We start from the raw sequence: 25555 nt of genomic DNA, 5'->3' as shown, positions 1-25555 counted from the left end.
CAACAAGTTTAGACAGGAAAAACAATTCTAAATCATTTGATAAATATCCCCCATTGTATATGTTAATATATATCATGTATTTGGAATGTCTATTTTCCTCACAAGCAAAGGGGGAGATGTATCAATGTTGTTGTTGGTAGACGTTTTTTGTAGATCATTTTGGTTGGTCTAAATTTGGTGCAATTTCTCCAAATTTATCAAACTTGGGCAAGTCCCATGATAAATTTCGTGCAATGGTTTAAATCTCCACACAGTTCTATTTGTAGACCTGTTCTACACCTCACAGGAAAAGTGTTGTATCCTGGACGCTGGGCTTTTGTTCTATTGTTTTTCAGGATTCCACTGAGGTTTTTTTCAGCAAAAACGCCTAAAAAACGGTCCTAGCTTTTCCTGCATTTTGGTAATTTTTCTACAGAGGAAGAGTAGTGCAGTTGCCCATGACAAAAGATAGCTTTTTTAAAAAAATGAAAGGAGCGATCTGATAGGTTGATATGGGCAACTGCACCGCTCTTCCTCTACATAGGTTTTGATTAATCTCCCCCCTTGTGTTTTTTCTTGCATTTTTGCTGGTGTGCGGAAACAAACATTTTTGTACCCTGTGAGCATTTTTTTCACTGCCTTCAGGTACTACTCCATGGGTCGGATGCAGAGCGCCCGCCCCACGGAGTGTAAGGAGGTAAGGAGTGATGTATAGCATATGCATATACAGGGTGCAGAGCATCACTACTTACCTCCACCCACTGTATAGTATACAGGGGGCATAGTGTATCCATGTATACTATACAGGAGCCCAGCAAGGAAAGAGTTAACCCACACTGCTGCAGAGCAGTTCTGAGTTAAATCTTTGTGCGCTCTCCTGTATATACAGCCATCTATAGATGACTGTATATACAGGATACAGTAGGCAGACAAGAACAATTGGAGGCTCCCTGTTACACACTGCAGTATGGGCGCACTACCCAGGTGAGATCGCAAATGATGTCCTAACCTTTTTTTTTCTCATTTCAGATATGTGAATGGGGAGGACTACGTCAGATTCAGTGTATTGCGATGATGACCAGCTTTTTTTTAAATGTCAATAAAAGGTTTAATGAGGGCTGTGTGGGGAGTGTTTTTTTTTTAAATAAATTTTTTTTCAATGTGTCGTGTTTTTTTTTATTGAATTTTTCAGGCTCAGTAGTGGAAGCTGTCTTGTAGACGGAATATGTTACTAAGCCGGGCTTAGCGTTAGCCATAAAAACAGCTAGCGCTAACCCCCAATTATTACCCCGTTACCCACCGCCACAGGGTTGCCGGGAAGAGCCAGTACCAACAGGCCTGGAGTGTCAAAAATAGCGCTCCTGGGTCTAGGCGGTAACAGACTGGGGTTATTTAGGTTTGGGAGAGCCAGTAACAATGGTCCTCGCCCACCCTGGTAACGTCAGGCTGTTGTTACCAGGATGTGCGAGGACCATTGTTACTGGCCCTCCCCAGCCTAAATAACCCCAGCATGTTACCGCCTAGGCCAAGGAGCGCTAATTTTGACGCTCCGGGCCTCTTGGTACCGGCTCTTCCCGACAGCCCTGTGGCGGTGAGTACCGGGGTAATAATTGGGGGTTAGCGCTAGCTGTTTTTGGGGCTAACACTAAGCCCAGCTTAGTAATAGATTCCGTCAACAAGACGGCTTCCACTACTAAGCCTGAAATTTCAATTATGAAAAACACAACACATTAAATAAAAAATGTATTTAAAAAAACACTGCCCCACAGACCTCGTTAACCCTTTTATTGACATTAGAAAACCCTGGTCATCATCACAGTCCACCGAATCTCAGGTAGTCCTCCGCATTCACGTATCTGAAATGACAAGAAAATAAAAACACGAAAATGGGTTAGTACATTTTTGGCACTCTCCCCTGGGTAGAGCGCACATAATTCAGTGTGTTCCTAAAGAGGGAGCCTCCAATTGTTGCTAAACTACAACTCCCATCATGGGGGCTGTAGGTAAACAACATCGGGAGTCTCCCTGTTTGGGAACACACTGCCAAAAAGGCTCTGTTCCCATTATGCAAAACGCATAATGAGAACAGAGCCATACTTACCACCCTGGCTTCAGGCCTGGACTGTGAAGCTCCGCCCCTAATGATGTCATCACTAGGGGGAAGGTGGAGAAGTTGCAAGGGGTCTCAAGAGTGAGACCCCTGAGATCTGTCAGTCTGCCCTTGGACTACTACTCCCATCATGGGACATTTAGGACTCTGTCCATGATGGGACTTGTAGTCCTTGGGCTGAAGGACAGATCGCAGCAGGTCATTCTCCAGAGACCCGCTGCGATCTGCATTTATTAACTTAAAAAGCCGGTGGCAACACTGCACTCCCCTCTGCCTCCTGTAAACAGATGTCACGATTCATAATCCCCGTCGCTGGGAGACCAGAGCTCTGATTGGTGGAAAGCTATTCACCACTATACACCAATCAGAGCTCCTGTCTTCTGGCAGGGATTATGAATTGTGACAGGTCTATACAGGGGAGCGAGTGGAGCCGCTTCTACAGTGTATAATTGTTATGTGTATTTCCCCACCACAGACTAATAGTGACCCCCTGTAAAGTGAGCGCTGGGACCGCTGTGTGATTGACACACAGGTCCCCAGCGCAAGTGTCCGGCCCCACTGACCTTTATATGTTATAAATCTTTATGATACACACTGCCCGTCCTCCTCTTCTTTCTTCTGATGCTGGAGACGTGTGGCTTCTGCTTTCACTATAGTCAGAGCGCCCCCTTCCGTTGTCTGGCCCCAAGCCCTGTGCAGTGTGGAGGCAGGGAGGGAGCGCTCTGTCTATAGACTATGATACAGAAGCCGCTCGTCTCCGGCATCAGAAGAATGAAGAGGAGGACGGGCAGTGTGTATCATGAAGATTTCCAACATGTAAAGGTCAGTGGGGCCGGATACTTGCGTTGGGGACCTGTCAATCACACAGCGGTCCCAGCGCCCACTATAGAAGGGGTCAGTATTAGTCTTGGGGGGGGGGGTACAGTACACATAACAATTATATACTGTAGAAGCGGCTCCACTCGCTCCCCTGTATAGACCTGTCACAATTAATAATCCCTGCCAGAAGACAGGAGCTCTGATTGGTGTATAGTGGTGAATAGCTTTCCACCAATCAGAGCTCCTGTCTCACGGCGGCGGGGATTATGAATCGTGACATCTGCATACGGGAGCCAGCGGCAGCGCAGTGGAGCCGCATGTGCCACCGGCTTTTTAAGTTAATAAATGCAGATTGCAGCGGGTCTCTGGAGAATGACCTGCTGCGATCTGTCCTTCAGCCCCAGGACTACAACTCCCATCATGTGCAGAGTCTGTCCATGATGGGAGTAGTAGTCCTAACAGTCACAATAGAGTCTCGCAGACGGGGGATGTGCGTCTCTCAGCGCTGCTGTACTACAACTACTCCCATTATGGGACAGATTCTGTCCCATGATGGGAGTAGTTGTAGTACTGCAGTGCTGAGAGACGGCTCCTGCATCCCCCACCTGCATCTTCCACCGTCTGCCATTTTCTATGAGTCCTTGCTAGAACTTTTAGGTTAGACTACTTTTCTTGCAAAAAAAAGTGCAATTGCGCAACAAAAACCATCTACTTTTTTTTGCGCAATTGATAGATACCAGTCCACTGGATTAGGTGGTGTACGGTAGACTAAACTGGTGACAACTTTAGAAAACTGTCCACCCAAAAAAACGCAGCTCTATGCAAAAAAAGCGCAATTGCGCAAAATTTGTAGGTGTGAAAAATGGTCTAAATGCAGATACATCTCCCCCAAAGAGCTTCAAAGTTAGAAAAATGCTACATTTTAAAAATTTTCATGAAATTTTGGCATTTTTCACCAAGAAATGATGCAAGTATCGACAAAAATTTACCACTATGATAAAGTAGAATATGTCACGAAAAAACAATCTCGGAATCAAATTCATAAGTAAAAGCATCCCAGAGTTATAAATGCTTAAAGTGACAGTGGTCAGATGTGCAAAAAATGCCCGAGTCCTTAAGGTCAAATTGGGCTTGATCCTTAAGGGGTTAAGGGTAGACACCTCTGTAATATATTACACCTTAAGGGTACGTTCCCACACGGCGTATTTTGCTGTGTATTTTCTGCGTATTTGGTGCTGCGTATTTTCCTACCCATTGACTTCAACAGAGAAAAATAAAATACGCAGCAGCAAATACGCAGCAAATACGCCATGTGGGAATGTACCCTAAAGATTATTTGGTGAATGGTTGAATTAAGCCAATGAACAAACAATTCAAATTTCAAGGTGTCACAAGACAAAATTAAGCTTTGCTTAGTGAGCCACATTTTTATTCCTTGGTCTCAACATGTCAACATTTTTTTCAAAGTTGAACTAAGACATTAGTAATAATTGGCCTGATTCTCAGTTATCCTCATTTTAAGTTAGCGCAGAAGAACCGTGATTTTGTTACAAATGAATGTTGTAAAATTCCAATAATTCCGAGATTTTTGTAATACTTGTGGAAATGTTATGTCAAAGGAAAACTGTCACCCTGATCACACATAATAAACCCAAAACACTGGTTTATAGTGTGGGTGACCAGAAGTCCAAAGAGGGGTCAGTTACTTTAATAGGTGTTGTGGTTCCTGAGATATTTGCCGGCGAAGTTCCCTTTCTGAATTCAGGTATTGCGCGCACTCCCCGCCGAATGACCACCCCTGCTTCTCTCTGTCTCCTTAATCAGTAGCCCCCTCAATTAGCATGTTCATATTCTGCAACTCCACATCTTAGTGACGTTAAGCAGGGTGATCAGAGTGACAGTTTAATTCTTTCTAGCATACAAATATTAGAGGAAACACCATTGGTTGGATGGTTTTATTTCTGACTTTTGTAGACACCAAATACCAAAGTTTAGAATAGTTGCATTTCTTCCCTTCTTAAAAGAGAGAAACACCTGTGATTAAATTTTCTTCTACATTATTAGATGAATTTGCCTTTTATTGAGCATTTTGGAAACCATTTAGATGGCTATTATTCGCTCTCCAATATTTTTAAACATACACAGTAGCTTGAAACGTATTATCCCGGCTGAAAAACAATTCAGCTATTTTCACATCTGTGTCAGGTCACATTCTAGAACGTAATGCGTGGTTAGTTATAACAGGAAAAACAAAGGGGAGGTCGCTGTCTGGAAGAGGTCTTGCAAACAAAACACCATAGGCACATGTAGTAATAAATAATGGCATTTCAGAGATAAAGAAAATCTGCTCTGTGTCAAAAGAGCAATGCCAGCAGTAGCCTACAGCCAAGGGAATCGTAGGACTTTTCTGCTAAGCCAGGAAGTGGCATTTCAATTTGTGTATTCTTGCCTTAGAGATATTTTACTGTAAGAACAGTAATCTCCCTGCAATGGCGCTGCTTTAACTTGCACATACTTTCTTTGAATGCTTTTGGCAAGGTATGCAGATACTCTAAATAACAGAAACAGATGCTCAGGGAAATGACAACAGATGGGTGCTTTAGGATTGCAGCACTATTTCAAGCCGTCCACATGAAAAGTCAATGACATTGCCTGACCTTTCACCATGGCTGGTGCTGATTACATATTGAGCAAGGAAACATTATTGTCAAGTGTTGCATGAACCTTGGCACATTCACAACACATCATTGCCATGGTGAATGCCCTTTCCTTGCACCATATTTGGATTGATTATCATTTTTGTTATTGATAATAGATTTATCTTTCTTTAATTTTTTGCAAAAACATGTTTCCTGATTGTAGCACTGACTATTCTCTAACAATATATATAAATTGTGATTGTGGAAACATTAAAGAAGTTATCCGAAAGTAATATTTTCACTTCCCTCTTATCTCTAAAGTAGTGCACTGCGATCATCACTGTGGGCGATAACAAGCTAGCATGTGGTAACCAATGGCCATACATGTGGAAGTTTTTTTTTATAGAAACGTTGTGAAGCCAGTGGTCACTGCATGGAGGAATGTTATCATCCACATGTGATGACTGTAATGAGATAAATACTGGATTACAAAAACTGAAGCCAAACACTGGCAAAATACTCTCATGTCAAAGTTTTAGAATTGTTGACAGTTGAATCAGCACAGATTTTTTACCCTAAATCTGTGAAGTTCAGGGGTAGGGAAAAGTGCAGACTATAGCTACTCCCCAGTACATTACCTACCAACTTAGATAATCTGCCCTAACTGGCGGCCTCAAACTGGGCGATGGTCCCTACACTGACATTTGTGCAGGTGCGTCAGTGTAGCAACAATTTTCAGGAAAAAAAAACAGGTCAACACCGAATGGGCAATAGCAGTACAGAAACACAAACCAGAAGCATAGTCAGTAAAACAAGCAATGGGTAAAATCTAGATGGCAGTGCAGTACAAGGATGGCAGCGCAGGACAGATTGAGAAGAATAGTAAGGTTTCAAAGCCAAGGTCGGGCAACAAAGATATGGAAACACAAAACAAGATCAGGACTTGTGATGGGGAAAACCTCAATTATGGGCAGGGCAGCAGTGTAGCTGATGGTTAAAATATCTCAACCTTAGGAATGTGATCGTCAGTGCCACAACTGACTGGCCTCGCCATTCCACCTCCTGGTAAGTCAGCAGGGTTATCATTAATATGATATCAAGCTCTGCACTGAGTAGGGTTGGTTGTTAGAATCAAATCTCATTTTGTTTATTCCCATTCCAAGGATAATATACACCTATGGTTTGGAAAAAATATTCTTGTCAACTAGAGTTCACATAAATGACTATTATTACAAGGTATCAATCCCAGACCACTAATAAAACATCAAAGATGCCCCAAAATTGTCTACTGGGAGATATCACTGGTGAGATATTAGGCAGTAATACATGACAGTCATGCTGATGAGTGGCTCTCCATATACTTTATGGACCACTTGAGACCCCCAATATATCCTCTAATAAGGCAACATCGCAAAGATTCAATTATAAACTTATATACACTTTGTATGTGCCAATACAGTGTAAGCAGGTGGCACACTGTATGTAATAGTTAATCAGCTGGATCTTGAAAATGCTGATTAAGGGTGTATTCACACATCTATTGCATCTATTTCATGCGCAGGATTTGAAGCTGCAGATTTCAATGTCAACTAAATTACTGAACACAGCTGTAAATCCTGTGCATCAAATATGCACAGGATACTGTAAGTGTGAATATACCCTAACGATAATATTAATCTACAATGGATACTGTACAGTAATCATTTCCATTATCTTGTATTTTATCCCTGTGAGTTAAACAGATGGCTGAAATCAAGGTATGACGTATCCCCAGTTATAAACTCTATTATACTATTGTGTAGAATGCACAGCACATAAATATCCTGGTTGCAAAAAAAATCTATAAAAAAGTCCCTGGCATGTGGTAATCTATTTAAGCCGTTTTAATGCATCACAAAGTATTGAGTAAGACGATTAGGAATGAGACAAAAGTAAACAATTCACAGTTGCAAATGACATGTTGTAAGATCTGAAAATCAATAGCATTTTGTAAAACAAACAACACTAATTTGATGTGCATTCTGCCAAGATGGAGCTTTATCAATACAATTGAGCATTGAGCAAAAATCCATATTTTTCATTGCTTAGCCTGACACCAAACCAACCCCTTGCTAACATGACTTTACCTGAAAAGACTCTTGAAGTCAGATGTCGGAGCTACCTTGACGGGAATCTACTTTATTTCAAATGTCCCGTTTCAGACTCCTTTGACCCTTCAACTATCTGACTTGCTCTTATGTGTTCCCATTTTCTGCACATCTTGAAATTTCTCATTCCACATCAATACACAAGCCACAAATGCTACAGAAATCAGGACAGTCACTTCTTCGTGTGAGAACATCTAATGGGCATCAGTCTGTGCTGTTCCCTTTCCCAAAAAAGCCTTACATGATAAAAGTTAAGTTATGGATACTAGATTTATGGGGATAGGAATAGAAAGTTGATCCAGGGATTTATTGTTATGACATATATGAGTCAGGAAGGAGTTTTTCCTCTGTCATGTAGCAATAAGCATCAGCCTCATGGGGGGGGGGGTATCTTCCTCTGGATCAACACAGTAAGGTTTTAGGTTAAACTCGATAGACTCTTGTCTTTTTTTCAACCTTACAAATGATGTTACTATGAGTGATTCCAATAAAATCATGAACCATATTCCTCAAAATTCCTCAGTCCCTGGCTCACAATCTTTATTTACCCACCAGTATGTACCCATAAGTACCCAGGAAAATCTACATATACACAGAAAGAACATACAAACTCCTAGCAAATGTTGTTCTTGATAGGATTTGAAACAAAAGCAAAAAGCGCTCCATAGTTTATTACTGGGATTACAAGTAAACGCTCCAAGTGAATAAGCGACTACTCTTGGTGGTTGTGCAGGCAAAGCACAACTTTGACATTCGCCTGTGTATTGTCGCATTTCTCTGCAGCCTTCCCATTCAGTAGTAATACGATTAAGCAGACAATTCCTACGAATGGATGATGGGATTACAACAGGCACCAAAAGAGCTTCCACGGAAGTTAGATTGTAATCCCATCATCCTTCCGGAGAGGGGATAAGTGTATAATTGCAGGGGTCCGAATGCTGGGACCCCCTTGATCTCCTGTATGGGGCCCCCAGTTCTGCTGCAGCTCTTCTGTGCAGAAAGCTTGTTGGCCGCATCCGACACACCCACTCCATGTACCTCTCCCATAGAGCTTCATGGGGGGTCATCAACCTCAGCAAGGTCGACCACATGCGCATTAGCCACACACAGCCGCAGCAATGCCGGGTCCCTGTATGGGAGATCGCGGGGGTCCTGGCGGTCAGACCCCCTGCAATCAGATACTTATCCCCTACCCTGCAGATAGTTGATAATTGACTTACACTGCAGTACTCCTTTAATGGGGTTTGAATTTAGGATCCCAAAGGTGGAAGCTCTTTTGGTGCACGTTATAATCCCATCATCCTTTTGGAGGAATCATCTGCTTGATGGGATTTGAACCTAGGACCCCGGCTTTTTTGGCATGTCATATCCTGAAATCTGTTGCTCATGGTAACCAGATTTCAAAAATAACTTTGAGATGTTTAGGTTTGATGTCTCTATGTGTTGTCCTTAGAGGGAATGTTACAGAAAAACAAATGGGTGCCGCTACAAAAAAATACAGTATATTTAGTGCAAACGAATACACGTAAATGATAACAATCAAGAAAAGGACCAGCACACAAATATTAAAGTTGCAGATCAACAATGCTTTATGCATTATAAATAACACAATACTATACACCCACCAACATTAGTCAGCAATACAACACTATACAAAGAATACTGGACAAGCACTTAAAACCACATAAAAAAACACAATTCAATTAATGGATCCATATTTTAATCACATACATACTTTTATATGTTTTTTTCAAGTGGTTTTAAGTGTTTGTCCAGTATTCTTCGTATAGTTTCGTATTGCTGACTCACACTTGTGGGTGTATAGTATTGTGTTTTTTTTTATAAATAAAGAATTGTTGATGTGCACCTGTAATATGCATGTGCTAGTCCCCTTCTTGCTTGCTAAAATAGAATCCGTCATTAGTTTTGGTATTATGCAGTTGATTTTCTGGTTGGTGGACCTGCGGCCAGTGAGGCACTGCTCCCCATACACAGTTTAGACCAGTGTTTCCTAAATAGTGTTGCAAAACTATGACTCTCAGCATGCCCTGACAGCCAAAGGCTGCATAAGGCTGATAATAGATTCACTTGCACTAAATCCAAAAAATAGGATAATCATGCGGGTAAACTGGTTTGCAATGGCGCTGGGTCCCGCTTCTGTTGGGCAAATCTGGCTAGTAGCAATGGAGGCTAAAACAACCATTATCTCAAGAACAAGACAACAGATCTGGATAAGTGATATCTCATTCTAATACTGACAGTCGGTACTTACATTTGGTTCGCCCACACTAAACACAATACCCACACTATAACCCCATGTATTGTGTTTTGTGCGGGCGAACCACTGTCAGTTTCCCTTTAAGAACCTTGATCCTTGGAGGCTCAGATCACCAAACAATGACTTCACTACTTGTAGGAGAAAGAGATTATGCTGAGAAAAACATAAGGAAAGGTAGACCTTCCATGTGTGGCCTTGATACCATAATAACCTCAACAGACATAAAGCAATTAACACTCAGTCATCTTTCTTCAGACAGAACAAGCTACAGGGAAGTTATATAATGGGTTATCATAAGTCCACAATGACTTGACGGCACTTAACAACAATAAGGGGTAACACATCTGTATAAGATCTTCACTAACTACAGCATATACTGTATATGGATTATCAAATTGACTAAGGTGCTGCCATTCATATTAAAAAAGGTAGTACAACCCTAGACATCTTATCCCCTATCCAAATGATAGGGGATAAGATGAGTGATCATGGGGGGGTCCGGCCACTGGGACCAGCAGCGATCTCCGGCCCGGAAACCCGGCATTCTGAACATTTATGTACAGAATGCCTGCTTTGGGCGACTGTGGTTGTGATGTCCGCCCCCCCCCCCCCCATTCATGTCTAGGGGTGGAGTACCCCTTTAATAATGCATATTCCTAGAAAAAAGATGCAGGATGCATGAAACTTTCATCCGTCTCCTTCAATATCCTAGACCACAAGCATATTACCATAAACTTGACCAAAAGCAGTTAGGTTGTTGCCATTTTATCCACCAATATTATAGACCTCTAGTGATATTGATTTTCCGCCATCCCGGCGTGAAACAATTGTAGCCCACCTCTGTTCATCCCCCACCTCACCTGTGTACCTGCTCTCTTACACATCTCCTGTATGTCTTTGCTTTCTATTAAGAAATTGAAGTTGTTAAAGACTACCGGGGTGAGTGCTTCATCTGTCAACTATATTCGATTTGTTTGCCAAGCTATCTGTCACTTTTATGTAATGCACGCCTCCTTCAGATGGTCCAGGAGACCTTTTTTATGTATTGCTGGCTAGCTGTGGTCTATTGTGAGTAAGCTAAGAATTAAGTGTTGCTGGGGCAATATTTTTTTGGAGTGTTAACAGTAAATAGCTAGCATTGATCTGGAAGGGCAGACCAATCCACAATGTATATGGCACTAGAATTTTATAAATTCCAGGAATTCTTCCCCAGCCGAGCTATATTGTATGATATAGTTTCTCTCTGTTTTCAAGTTTCTGGTGTTAATAAATAAAACAGACTCCAAACACGGCGATCTGTAATTTAGGCAGATGTTACTTAGAGACAACAGATAAGGAGTAATGGTCTACAACAAAACTGCTGATTGTACACTACATGGTGACATCTAATAGAAGCAATTATAATGACATACTGTAGGTTTTCCCATGATGTGTATTCATCAGAACAAATGGTGTGGAAGATGGTGCCGCATTACTTAAATCACAAATATTCATCATCATTAAATGGAGGATGAAGGGAAATTCATGCAAAACTAAAGAAGCTGTTAACCTCAGCAAAGCAGGAGGAGAACTCTGCTGTTATCTCATTGTCTAACCAATTATTATCATCCAATAAAAAAAAATTGCAAAACAAAAACAAAATAATTAGCTGGGGGTTGTATTTTTACGTATAGTTTTTGTTTTCTTTACATAGTGCCTAAACCTAAAGGGGGTTCTGGCAACTTGAAAATGTTCAATTTGCTAGGATTATGTTATAGAGCAGGAGGAGCTAAGTAGATTGTGGTATAGTTGTGTGGGAATAGCCTGTATAACTTGTAAATGGTAGTTTGAAATTCCTGCCCTTTCAAGGTTTAAGAGTCCAGTGGGCAGTCTTCTTCAATGATTGACAGAGCCTTCTCTTTCTGAGCATGCATACTTAGACAGCAGTCAGTAAATGATAAGGCCCAGTCCAAGGAGAAATTGACCTGTCTGGCTCTTCTAACAATCTACCCCATATAAATCTTCCCTGTAGCAATCAGGCTGCTCTACTTCCAATGTCCGGATCTGCTGCATTAAGGAAGTTGCGATGTGCACTGTATCACTTTAAGATAATTTTAGAATAAAGATGACGCAGTGAATGCTATCCATCATTTCTTTTGACTCACTGATTAGGACCACTCACTGGACTCCCTAGTCCAGAATAGTCAGAGTTTTGTAAATAAAATACAGGTTTCCACGTCCATGAACGTTTTCAACGTTCCTGTGCCTGTTAACTCTGTAACCTGACCTTGCCTTTGCCTGCTGATTCTGTTCCATGTTACTATGTTCGTTTGACCCTTGCTTAATCTGACTCTGATTCTGGATCTGTTTTGTACTACACTGCTGTCTTGGTTTTTGCCTTTCTGGCTTGTCACTGGTTAACCCCTTGTCTGCTGATTTAGTACCTATGTGTTGCTGACATGGCTTGCCTGACTATCCTTGATGCCAGTGCACTTAGTTAAGTGTATGGACCATCACTCAGTTGAAGGCTCCTGTTTAGGGTGGATCATCCAAGTAGATAAAGACAGTCATTTGGAGCTAGTTTAGGTCTTCACTGCTCATCAAATTATATTTGAATCTACTTAGCTACTCTTGAAGAACTATACAATACTTGACATCATCAAAATCAAAACATCATAATGCATTAAAGCAGTAACTGCAGAAAGCCTTATACAAAACTCTGTGCAAACAAGTTTTATTTATGATTCCACTAAACTGTTAATTTACTAAAAACTGTAACAAGATGTATCCACTGGAAGCAACATGGTATCTAAATGGTATAACCCTCTAATACACTTTATTACTTTCACTATAAATTTAAACTATCTACTCATACATCTTATAATAGAAAACTATAGTACATGTTAAATCAATATTAAATTATGTTTCCACTGAACCTTACAGATAATCCATCTCTGTCCGCTCATAATTCCCATCCCCTAAAGGAGTCTGTGCAGTTGCAGCTGGTATAACTACCCTCTTGTCGCTCATCATATAGATAAACTTGCAGGCTATACAATTCCTAGCAACCTGTAAGCTAAAGGAAACTTCAGGGGAGCAATACGTTACAGAATGCACATCCTTCTGCCCACATAGACATTACATCAGATCAGTAATGGCTAACGTGTTGGTCCCCACATGTCCCTTGTCCCCTTTGGTCCCCACCATCCCTTTATCTGTTCTCCTCTCTGCTTTCCTCCTCTTTTTACTTTTCATCAGTTGAGTTTCCCCTTATGTCTACAGTCCCTCTCACTCTGAGTCACTGGTAGCAACTGGTCTCCACCTCAAACTGGTCTATGGATGTTTGGCCAAAAGTGCAGGGCAACAAAATCACTGAAAGGGTTTATCTGTTTGACTCAATGGATGAGAGCAACACCTGTTGACTGTGAACTTACAGACAGGTAGCAACCCTGTCCAACAGAACAGGTTCTGTGGGGGCCATCTACCGAAGGTGGACCTCCAAGATTATTATATGACTGTTATTAGCAGTGTATCCCAACCAGTATACCTCCAGCACCAGCTAGTCCCAAACTAAAATTTAGCTTTCTTCTCTTCTGGCTTGCTCAGAGTTTCCCAACCAGTGTGTTTCCAGCTGATGCAAAACTACAACTCCCAGCATGCCAGGGAAGCCTTTGCCTTTGATCGGATTATTATGGCCATATTAGTGTAAACAGAGGAACCATTGTTTAGCTTTTTTTTCTTCTGTCTTGCTCCAGGTTTCTCAACCAGTATGCCTCCAGCTTTTGCAACAACTACAACTCTCATTGTAGAACAGTATGAGCCAACCAGTAGGCCTCCAGCTCATGCAAAATTACAACAGCCGTTGGCTGTCCAGGTATGCTAGGGGTTATAGTTTTGTATCAGCTGGAGGCACACTGGTTGGGAAACATTGTAGGATCTATGCAGCATGTTAAAAAATCACAACACCGACGACAGAAAAAGCAGACAATACGCATGAAACGTTATACTGCTACTTGCTTGCAATATTTGCTAAACACATGTGACACCTCTGCTTTGTCAGTCTACGTCGGGAGAACTATAAAAAGCAGGATTGCTAACTAAGAATCTCTGGTGGGAACATATTCAATTAAAACAATACTGGATGATTTCCTGTGTCACTTTGCCTCCTTTAATATCACCCGTCTTTAATAAATCTAATTCTTTTTGATGTTTCCGAGATCCCAAGTTGAAAACAAACAATTCGAAAGCCCTAAAAAACGACCCTTAATCTGCCATACGAATGACTCTCATTAGTATGCCATGACAGCAAGGCGGGAACCGTGAGAATTGACAGCATTTTATCAGTGTTTGGGTTCACCTCTTGTGTGCTAATGGGATTGCTTTTGGTATTAAATGATTTAATGCATTGTGAGAGATATTTAGAATGGCTTTAGAGCTAATTGTAAATGAAACAAGAAACAATATTGTAGGGTTGGCTTAAAGAGTCCCATTGGCTCAGCTGTGTAGCCTCACTAATTCGGGAGTCGTATCGTGAAAGGTAGTCATTTCATAGGCTAAATGGATGAATCTTGTCTAATTCGCTTGTATGATCAAATACGGTGTCTGGTATCCTTTCCAGACTTCAAATCAAGCATAGAATTTGTTCATGCACAGTACTATATGTAGATGGATAAATAAAGGAGCTGTACTAACATTAATGTCCCAGGCTGGTGCAAAAAGTTAAAAGATTTAAGCACACACATTTTTATTTGCATTGAAAGTTGAAACTCTGACAGAGTTAAAGGGATACTCCAGTTTAAGAAAATCTATTCCCTATCAACAATAGGATGTCAATAGGATGACAGCCACAAAAGGACATATTGGGCCTCATTTACTAAGAGTGTCAGGTTTTTACTAGTGGGAAATGTTGTTTCAGACTTGCAGGATTCCACTCTATTTAATATTGGGAAAAGTCGGGAAAATTTTCTGACCAGCTTTTTCTCGGTGGCAATGTCCAGTCATTTATCCACAGGATTTTCTGTGAATTCAATTGTAAATCGCTCGAGTTGTGAAACCACACCCCCTTTTAGATCGGCCACGCTCCCATTGCGACAAACCATGCCCCTTTTTTGGCATTTCACAGTGCAATGTCGGCTTTGTCAGATTTTCCAGGTGCAGACTGTTGCAGACATGTCGCAGACACTCTGCGCCAAAATAACTAGAAAAAAACTGGTCGGTTACAGATTAGTAAATGAGGCCCATTGTCTCTTTCAGTTTTCCAAAATTCTTATTACCTATGACATCCCTTGCTTTAGTTAATAAAAAGGTATTCCGGTTTAGGAAAATCATCTATCCCCTATCAACAGGATATGGGATAAGTGTCTGATTGCAGGGGGTCCAACCACTGGGACCCTCGGTGATCTTCTGCAGTGTGCTTCGGCTCTCCTCAGGCACAAAGTTGGGGTGGACATGCCCTCTTTGTGCATCTCTATGGGGGAGTTGGAGATATTCGAGCGTTGTACTCGTGTGTCTCTGGCTCTCCCATAGACATACATGTAAGGGGAATGTTGACCCCCACTCCATGCACGAGGAGAGCCTGAGCACCCTGCTGGAGATTTCAAGGGTCCCTGTGGTCGGATGCCCCGCGATCAGACATGTATACCTATCCTGTAGATAGGGGATGGATTTTCCTAAACTGGAATACCCCTTTCCAGTGAAGGATTTCATGTTAAAAGGATTTCAGGTAATAAAAATTTTGGAAAACTGAAAGAGAAAGTTTGTCCCTTTGCTGATGGCATCCTATTATTTATTGGGGGATACAAATATATTTCTATATCAAGGAGAAAAATTCAACTTAACTCCTGCAACAAGGTTTTTGAGAACATGCAGCCATGCTCAATTTATACTTCCAACTCCAGGAATGTTGGATTAAGCCAAACATTTTTACTACCACCTATATTTGTCAACTAAAATGTTGGGGAATGAGACCTACTTCAGATAGAAATAGTCAAGATTCTAAAAGCTATCATCATTGAATTATGGGGCAGATCAGATGGCGTTCCATTCTATAAGGCACTATACACATAGTTAAGTCCAATGTAGGCTAATACAAGTTTATGCAAACGTTTTCAGTCAAAAGGCTTTGAGTATCAGATGAGTTTAGCTAGAAAAACATTTAGGACTTAAAACAAAGCTTCTCAAAACTATAAGATAGTAATGGCAAGAACAATGTATCTGATAAGAAATAAACATGGATTTTACACCTAGCCCTTGAGGTTCATAGTGATGTTGAACACAGCAACACGTTTCATGTATTATGTGATCACCTGGAGTAAAACCAACACTAAATAATATAATAAAATATAATAGTAAAAGAGGTGTTCACTATATTCCTAGGGGCTTCACACTGCATTTTTGATTCCGTAAATATATATTTTATGAAAAAGTACAAAAGAAGCACAGATTCTTAAAATGAATGATGCTGCATTGACTTACAATATACAAATGCATCTGTAACCTATTTTTTTTTACTTTTGTGTATACAATAGTGTAGTTGACTACATTCATCTTTTTGTTGATGTATTATTATAAAGTAAAAGTTTAACAACTCTTTCCTCTTTGAATATTTTTATGTAACTTACAAAGCTCCAGAAACAAATCATTTTTGGCAAATTAGAAAAAGACAGGTTAGTTGAAAAGTGACCGTAGGAGGAAATAATTTTTTTAACTTTTACTTAGTTGTAAGATGCAGCCACCGAAGGAAAAAAGCTTATGATTCCTTTACAGCGTGCTGGGCCCACACGCCATAGCAGATGCAGAACATTGGCATAAGTGTACGGGATTAAATGCTATTACACACTTACAATATGTGTCATTTCTATAAAATTTTCATTCTAAAAGTTCTCAGGGAGAAGCAAAAACAATTTGTGGCGAGCCATGCTGTGTTAATACGTACAGTGCTTAAAATTAATGATTCGGATTTGTGATGGCTCAGACGTTTGATAGATCCCTACACACACTGTATGTCATTTATTGACATGAATTATTTAGCATTTTGGTTTTAGACTTCAGGGATTTGCTGGTGGCCTAAGATGTAGATTAATTTTGTACCAATGGTGGTTACCATGGATACCTCAAATGTTGAAGTATTCAGGTCTAAATTAATGTGTTCTTATCTTCTAAGTGAGTAGCAACTTGTTTATCTAGTAAATTTGTTTTGCTAAAGAAATCTACAGAAAATAGGGTTTGTTAACAGAGGAATATGTCTGTGAGTTCAGAATAGTACATTTTTAGACTGGATTCAGGAAAGAAGGATATGCAAAGTTACTGTCTTGATAACTTTCTATTCAAGCCATTGTGGTCCTTTAAGAAGCTTCAGAACATGACTGGAGATTTAAAAAGCCAAGGAAAAAACTCCCCCAGAAGATGGATTGTCTTAATCAACCACCAGTATTTGACATATAGCTCACAGAAGGCATTTCCTTCTGGGGAGGTTTTATGGCTTGGCTGAAATCCCCAGTCATGTTCTGAGGCTTCTCAAGGGAGCACAATCATTGGCTTGAAGGGAAAGTTACCTCCAAAATGTGATGCAAGCTTCTTTGCATATACTTTTTCCAAGAATTCTCAGTGGGGCATGACATGTTTCCATGCAATTTTATTGTGTTTTCCTCAAGGTTCAAAAATTATTATACCAGTAATTGCTGATATACATCAGATATCTATAGAAAAGGATACATACCACAGTGTACTGACAATGGCCCCTTTTTTTTTAATGACCCCAATAAAACTAGTGAATATGTTTGGGCGATTTCCTGCACATATACCAGCAACACACTAATATATTTGCAATATAAATGCAGCTTTTCTTTTTTTTAGTCTCTTTTGTAATTCGATACTGGGTTGAATTAATTTGCCTTGGGGTATGTTCACACGTGCATATTTTTGCTGCAGATATGCTGCTGCAGATTTTGCTGCCCATTGACTTCAATGTGTAGCAAAATCGCCTGCAGAAAATACACACGTGTGAACGTACCCTTAGAGCAGTCATACTTTATTATTTTGTTTGAAAAAGATTATCCTACAATAAAGAAATAAGTTGTTCCATTATATCAAATAAAATAATACAATATTTTAATTAGAATAACATGAAAAATATATAATGTTATATACCTATTGCTGTTACATATGGTGCTCCCTGGTGTTATTTAGATCCACCTAATCTGTCCAGCACTGGTGCTCATACATGCCTAATGTTTCAGTCTCATTACATGAATTCTTTCTTCTACAAGGTTGCTACACCAATTTTAATATTGGGTAGACCAGCACCAAAATTGGCTCATCAGCATTGAACCCATTAGGTGGACCTTTTAGGAAATCATAAAAACAAAAAAGCGCGGGAAACAAACATACTCTGTCAGACTGTGTATATGCTATATGTGTCTGAGGGTAGGGTCCCACAAAGCATATATGTTGCATATTTTCTGCAGCTGATTTTGCTGCCCATTTCCTTCAGTAAGCAGGAAAAATATGCAGGAGCAAATACACATCAAAATACGCAGCATATACATTACGTGGGACCCTACCCTAAATGTGGTTGTGATGTGAGGTTTTTGCTATCATGTCAGTATACATTTGAAATTCAATTATAAAAAAATGTCAATCTCATCTCTATCGTAAGAGTTATTTACCTTGACGATGTAATTATATTCTGAAAAAATATAGGTATATCAAAAAGGTTAAAATTGTATAAATAAGTTTAGTAAAAATAATAAATTAAAAATGACTTTTCTAACTTTCAGATTTTAATTAAGGTTCAAACTTTTGCAAAGTTCCTAGAAGTTTATTTTTTATATTTCTATAAATTAAGCAAAACCTGATATACATTGTCCTAAGCTACATTTGCATAAAACATTAAGCTAGGACGGAAAAGATTGAGTAAGAAGGATGGCAGCCCTAGGCTGATCGACAGCATGCTTGAGATATCACAACAGCACCGAAAAAATTAGGAGAAAAAGCTTAGTAGCTTGAAGGCATAATAGCACCCAAACTCCTTCTGTGGTAAATGAGAACTGGTTGGAAGAGTTTTATGTATGTGAAATCTTCGACACAGATGCTACCACATTTTTTCTATATATAGTAACTCAAAAATAGAGAAACAGACATGGCCACACATCCACAGCTGTATGTAATATGTTCAGTCATTGACAAGAAAAAATGAGTACATAATATAATATTCAATACAATAACATAACAGTGAGAAATTCTTAGCTGGGTATATGTAACATTCAGATCGAAATATGAAATGGCCTGCATATACAATTTGACTACATCTTGGGTACAAATTTCTGAACAGTATTTTTTGGGCATACTTCTTTCACTGCTCACATATTATATCTTGTGAATTTTCCCTTCGTGTTCAGCCTTCACAATACATTACTTACTTAGGATAGGATGGTCTATACAATTTTTAAATTGATTTATAATATATTTAGGGCATGTCTAGCTAAATATTTTCATACACCTTATACTACAGTCAGCTAAATCCACTGCCACCAACGGGTTCGGACAACTTTTTAAGGTGTATGTGGCCTTCTGAATGTCCACTGACATCTGTTGGTGGAGAGTAGGATTGGGGGTACTGTGTTTTTTTTATTTTTTTTATTTTTTGCCTGATCATTTTGTTCATTGAGAGATAAGCTAGCACCAGAGCTGGCTGGTTGTGGCTTACCCCTCCAGTAGACAACACATGAACATTCGGCCATATCGACCATTTATGTGTCTTTCATGTATCTGGGGAAGTTGGCAGAGATAACTGTAAGCAAAACAAACATTCAGCAAATAATTATTGAAAGTGTATGCTTACCTTTAAACCGGGTTTTATAAATCATGACCCTCTCCCCCATGTTCATTAAAGCTCACTAAAGGCACTGAAGTACAACATGTGAGACAATAGAACCAATGCATACCTGATAGAAGGTGGGCTGACCATTGAAAACTGCTATGCAATGCCTCCACCATTTCTTACTACCCTTGTGTTTTGGTGGGACAGTGGAGTATGGAGTATTTAATAAAGGATTGGTATGACTAGATTATGCAAGAGCCAAGGTTTTATCTCTAAAACTCCAAGGTTAGGCTCTGTTCATACTAGCGTCATGGTTTCTGTACATCATGACTACGATGCTGAATTTGCTTACAAATAGACACCAATAAGTCCTGTATAAATTAAGTCATTATGGTCAATTTAATAGTAAGTATAGGTAAACTGTAAAATTGTCTTTTTGAAATGTGATTTCCAAAAATAAACAGTTTTCTGTGTTTTTGAAATGTCTTGGCTAGGTTTCTATATGAATACCTTTTGTCAAATCCTTTCCATGGGCCATAAAAAACTTGAAATGCAGTATTAAAAAACGTAGCCTATCAGCGAGTCATACATTCTTAGTACCACTTATGTTTCTCTGCTACAGTTAATAATACAAAACTCATGATTATTTTTTACTCTCAGTAATATGATTCATATTTGGGGTATATATATATATATATATATATATATAATATAATATATATAAATACAACTTGTTTAATAAGGTGTCCTTACCTGCTGGGAAACGCTCTATTGTAGGCAAGCTGTCGACCTGTAACGTGGCATTACCCCCACTTCTTGTAAATCGTACTACGTGGTACTTCCCATCATTAATAATTGCATTAACTTCTTCAATTGAGATGTCATCTGTTCCAACATTAAATTTGACTCCAATTTTTCCTTGGTGCTGTAAAGAAAGAAAAAATAAGCACTAATTAGAATTTGTCTTATGAAGAATGTCAATGGGATATAGCTGTCTTTCTTCTCATAGAGTTTTATTTTCCAGAGCAAATCTCCTGACATTTCAATAAGTCTGGGGTATCTTGTTCATAGATAATTGATATTCTGAATTGGTTACAGTTCTCTTACTGATGGATTGAATTAGTATTTTTCTGCATTGTCTCTGCAATTTACAAAAGTGAACAAAACTCTCTTTTCTTGCTTTGTGAAACACAGGAAACCATGTGTGACTAAAAAATTTACAATTTTTGATGCTTTATGTAAACGCCACAAACCAATGAATGACAACGATTCAATAGAAGCTCAGGGAGAATGGGTTTTTCCATCATATTAGTATTTAGTAATTGCCAACTGGATAAAAGAATGAATGGCTACTCAAATATCCAATAGAGAAACCACTATAAAAGAAATAATGTTTTCCTATTTTTTATACTCGATGGCTGGGTGCATTCACACCACATTCACACTGCATCATTACTGTCCATTAAAGCACACGATTTATAGAAAAAAATTGATATTTTACTGGATGCAAATATAGGATGCAACTGTTTGCCATAAAGCATAATCTGTTTCCTAAAGACTTACATAATAATAAAATTTATAAATAATGGATAGTTAAATATACACTTTTTTACCATACACAATGTAGTGGGGATCAAAAGTTTGGGCACCACAGGTAAAAATTTGTATTAATGTGCATAAAAAAGCCAAGGAAGGAAGGAAAAATCTCCAAAAGGCATCAAATTACATATTAGACATTCTTGTAATATGTCAACAAAAGTTCGATTTTATTTCCATCATTTACACTTTCAAAATAACAGAAAACAAAAAAATGGCGTCTGCAAAAGTTTGGGCACCCTGCAAAATTTATAGCATGCACTGCCCCCTTTGCAAAGCTGAAATCTGCCAGCGTCATGGATTGTTCTCAATCGTCATCTGGGAAGACCTGGTGATGTCAATCTCAAAGGTTTTAGATGCCCAGACTCATCTGACCTTGCCCCAACAATAAGCACCATGGGTTCTTCTAAGCAGTTGTCTAGAAATCTGAAACTGAAAATAATTGACACTCACAAAGCTGGAGAAGGCTATAAGAAGATAGCAAAATGTTTTCAGATGTCAATATTCTCTGTTCGGAATGTAATTAAGAAAGGGCAGTCATCAGGAACAGTGGAAGTTAAAGCAAGATCTCGAAGACCAAGAAAAATATCAGACAGAACAGCTCGCAGGATTGTGAGAAAAACAATTCAAAACCCACGTTTGACTGCACAATCCCACCAGAAAGATCTGGCAGACGCAGGAGTTGTGGTACACTATTCCACTATAAAGAGATACTTGTACAAATATGGTCTTCATGGAAGAGTCATCAGAAGAAAACCTCTTCTACGTCCTCACAACAAAAATCAGCGTTTGAACTTTGCAAATGAACATATAGACAAGCCTGATGCATTTTGGAAACAAGTTCTGTGGACTGATGAGGTTAAAATTTAACTTTTTGGCTGGAATGAGCAAAGGTACATTTGGAGAAGAAGGGGAACAGAATTTTATGAAAAGACCCTCTGTCCAACTGTTACGCATGAGGGTGGATCAATCATGCTTTGGGGTTGTATTGCAGCCAGTGGCACAGGGAACATCTCACCAGTAGAAGGAAAAATGGATTAAATAAAAATTCAGCAAATTTTGGATGCTAAATTGATGCCATCTGTGAAAAAAACTGAAGTTAAAGAGAGGATAGCTTCTACAAATGGATAATTATCCTAAACACACCTCGAAATCCACGGGGGATTACATCAAGAGGCGTAAACTGAAGGTTTTGCCATGGCCTTGACAATCTCCTGACCTCAACATAATTGAAAATCTATGGATAGACCTTAAAAGAGCAGTGCGTGACAGACAGCCCAGAAATCTCAAAGAACTGGAAAACTTTTATAAGGAAGAATGGGCATAGATACCACAAACAAGAATTGAAAGACTCTTGTATGGCTACAAAAAGCATTTACAAGCTGTGATACTTGCCAAAGGAGGCAGTACAAGATATTAGCCAAGCTTTTGCAGACGCAATTTTTTTGTTTTCTGTTATTTTGAAAGTGTAAATGATGGAAATAAAATCTAACTTTTGTTGACATATTAAAAGAATGTCTAATCTGTAATTTGATGCCTTTTGGAGATTTTTCCATCTTTCCTTGGCTTCTTTATGCACATTAATACAAATTTTTACATGTGGTGCCCAAACTTTTGAGCCCCACTGTAGTGTAATTGACTATGTTTTAGCATATAGCAAAATAAACATAACAGAACCCACCCAATACTGAAAATATTAGGATATTTCATGTCTCCCAAAAAAAAATAAAAAAATAATAATAATAATTGTTATTATTGTTTTTTATTAATATTATGACTAATTATAATGATGATAATAATCTCTATACATTGCAGTCCCTATACATTTGTGAAAAAACATATTTACATAAGTAATAAAAACAAATAAAAAAAATGGTCAAATTACGCGTTTCGGGGGCCTAACTCCGAATGTGAACTTCAATGGAGACCGAGACCACTACTTAAATAAAAATATATCATCATTGTTATAAATGGCCCATGGTAGGCTATGGCTGTATTGAAGGTTTTGCATTCGGGGCGCACGCGCTTTGAGCACTTCAAATTCTAATTAATAAACTATACAGAGTACATCCGTAGCATGAGAGGAGATCAAAGTAATTGATACCATAATAGTTGCCATAGGCGATACATTTATCATGGAGCCATGGTGAATATCTTTAGTAATGAACAGTATTTTTCATTTACTGCAAGTCCTCAATGATAGCACATTATTCCAAGTGCTCTGAATTACAGCTGTCAGCAGATTTGCTCTTAAATTTAAGTATGCAACAGATAAGTATTACAAAAAAAAGATCCAAAGCACACAATACATTTGGTTATAATTTTTGTTAATCACAATAAAATACAAAACTCAGCACGCGCACTCCCATGAATCAACTCTGCAACATTACACTAATACCCTAATCCCATCTTATGTGAGAAGAACACATACTGAGTTTCATTTTTTCCCCCTATTTCATTATGCATAGAAATTCTGTAGCGGCAGAAAAATGAGGGAATTTAAAACTATGCTGGTACATAGTTCCAACAACTCACGACATGGTTAGCGCACACGTACGCCCGTGTCAGAATGGCAATGTACATGTAATGATGTACTTTAACTAGCGCGATTATAAATGTTGATCATCACAAAAATTTTTCCGCTTTTAGCCCTAGGGCAACATAGAAAATGAGCTTGGAAAAAAAAACAAGCTGTACATGTATACCGAATGCGATAATATGGGGAAAAAACATTATTCGCTCTCCCAGATTATTATGCATGTGGTTATTTCTTAGTCTTTCACAGATTAGTAGTAAAGTAAACACAGTTATTTATTCAAAGATATGGGGAAACAAATGTATAATTTGTACTTTCTCTATTAAAGAGGTATTCTATTATTTATAATACATATATATATATATATATATATATATATATATATATATATCTCAAAATGTACCGTATATACACGAGTATAAGCCGACCCAAATATAAGCCGAGGCCCCTAATTTCACCCAAAATCCCAGGAAAAGTTATTGACTCGAGTATAAGCCTAGGGTGGGAAATACATCATCCCCCCCTGTCATCATCCAGACCCCCATCATTAACACCCCCGTCATCATCATCACCCTGTCATCATCCCCTTGTCATCATCCCACACCCCCTCTTCATCATCCCCCTGTCATCATCCCACACCCCCCCTTCATCATCCCCCTGTCATCATCCCACACACCCCCTTCATCATCCCCTTGTCATCATCACCACATGTCATCATCCCACACCCCCCTTCATCATCCCCTTGTCATCATCACCACATGTCATCATCCCACACACCCCCTTCATCATCCCCCTGTCATCATCCCACACCCCCCCTTCATCATCCCCCTGTCATCATCACCACATGTCATCATCCCCCCCCCTTCATCATCCCCCGTCATCATCATCACATGTCATCATCCCACACACCCCCGTCATCATCCCCCTTCATCATCATCACCGCTTGTCAAAGTCTGATACAGTGGTCTTCAACCTACGGACCTCCAGATGTTTCAAAACTACAACTCCCAGCTAGCCCGGGCAGCCATCGGCTGTCTGGGCTTGCTGGGAGTTGTAGTTTTGAAATATCCGGAGGTCCGCAGGTTGAAGACCACTGCGGCCTTCAACATCATCCAGACCCCCCACCCCCTTTAGTTCTGTACTCACCTCCGCTCGGCGGGACGTTAGGGTGCGCTGGTCCGGTGCTGCAGGACTGTCCGGTGGGGAGGTCATCCGGTGGGATAGTCGTTCCGGGCTGTCCATCTTCCCCGTAGGGCCTCTTCTCCGTGCTTCGAGCCCGGAATAGAGGCGTTGCCTTGACGACGACTCAGAGGGACGTTGCTAATGAACGTCCCTGTGCGTTGTCGTTAAGGCAACGTGACTATTCCGGGGCCAGTCCCGAAGCGCGGAGAAGAGGCCCCCCCGGTGAAAATGGACAGCCTGGAACGACTATCCCACCGGACGACCTCCCCACCGGACAGTCCTGCAGCACCGGACCAGCGCACCCTAACGTCCCGCCGAGCGGAGGTGATTACAAAACTAAAGGGGGTGGGGGGTCTGGATGATGTCGAAGGCCGCAGTGGTCTTCAACCTGTGGACCTCCAGAGGTTTCAAAACTACAACTCCCAGCAAGCCCGGGCAGCAGATGGCTGCCCGGGCTTGCTGGGAGTTGT

General features: G+C 39.8%; 1 protein-coding gene across 14 annotated transcripts in view; it reads right to left on the bottom strand.

Annotated features, from left to right (window-relative positions):
* Positions 1 to 25555, bottom strand: part of NRXN1 (neurexin 1) — a 1474530-nt gene that overhangs the window by 143399 nt on the left and 1305576 nt on the right. For all 14 annotated transcript variants that reach the window (XM_056568026.1, XM_056568028.1, XM_056568034.1 and 11 more), the window contains one exon: positions 20525 to 20696. In XM_056568026.1, the coding sequence (XP_056424001.1) occupies positions 20525 to 20696 (172 nt within the window). The remainder of the gene's footprint in view (positions 1 to 20524; positions 20697 to 25555) is intronic.

The sequence above is a fragment of the Hyla sarda genome, chromosome 3 (genome assembly GCF_029499605.1).
Source record: "Hyla sarda isolate aHylSar1 chromosome 3, aHylSar1.hap1, whole genome shotgun sequence".
NCBI lineage: Eukaryota > Metazoa > Chordata > Amphibia > Anura > Hylidae > Hyla > Hyla sarda.
This window is presented reverse-complemented; position numbering and strand designations above follow the sequence as displayed.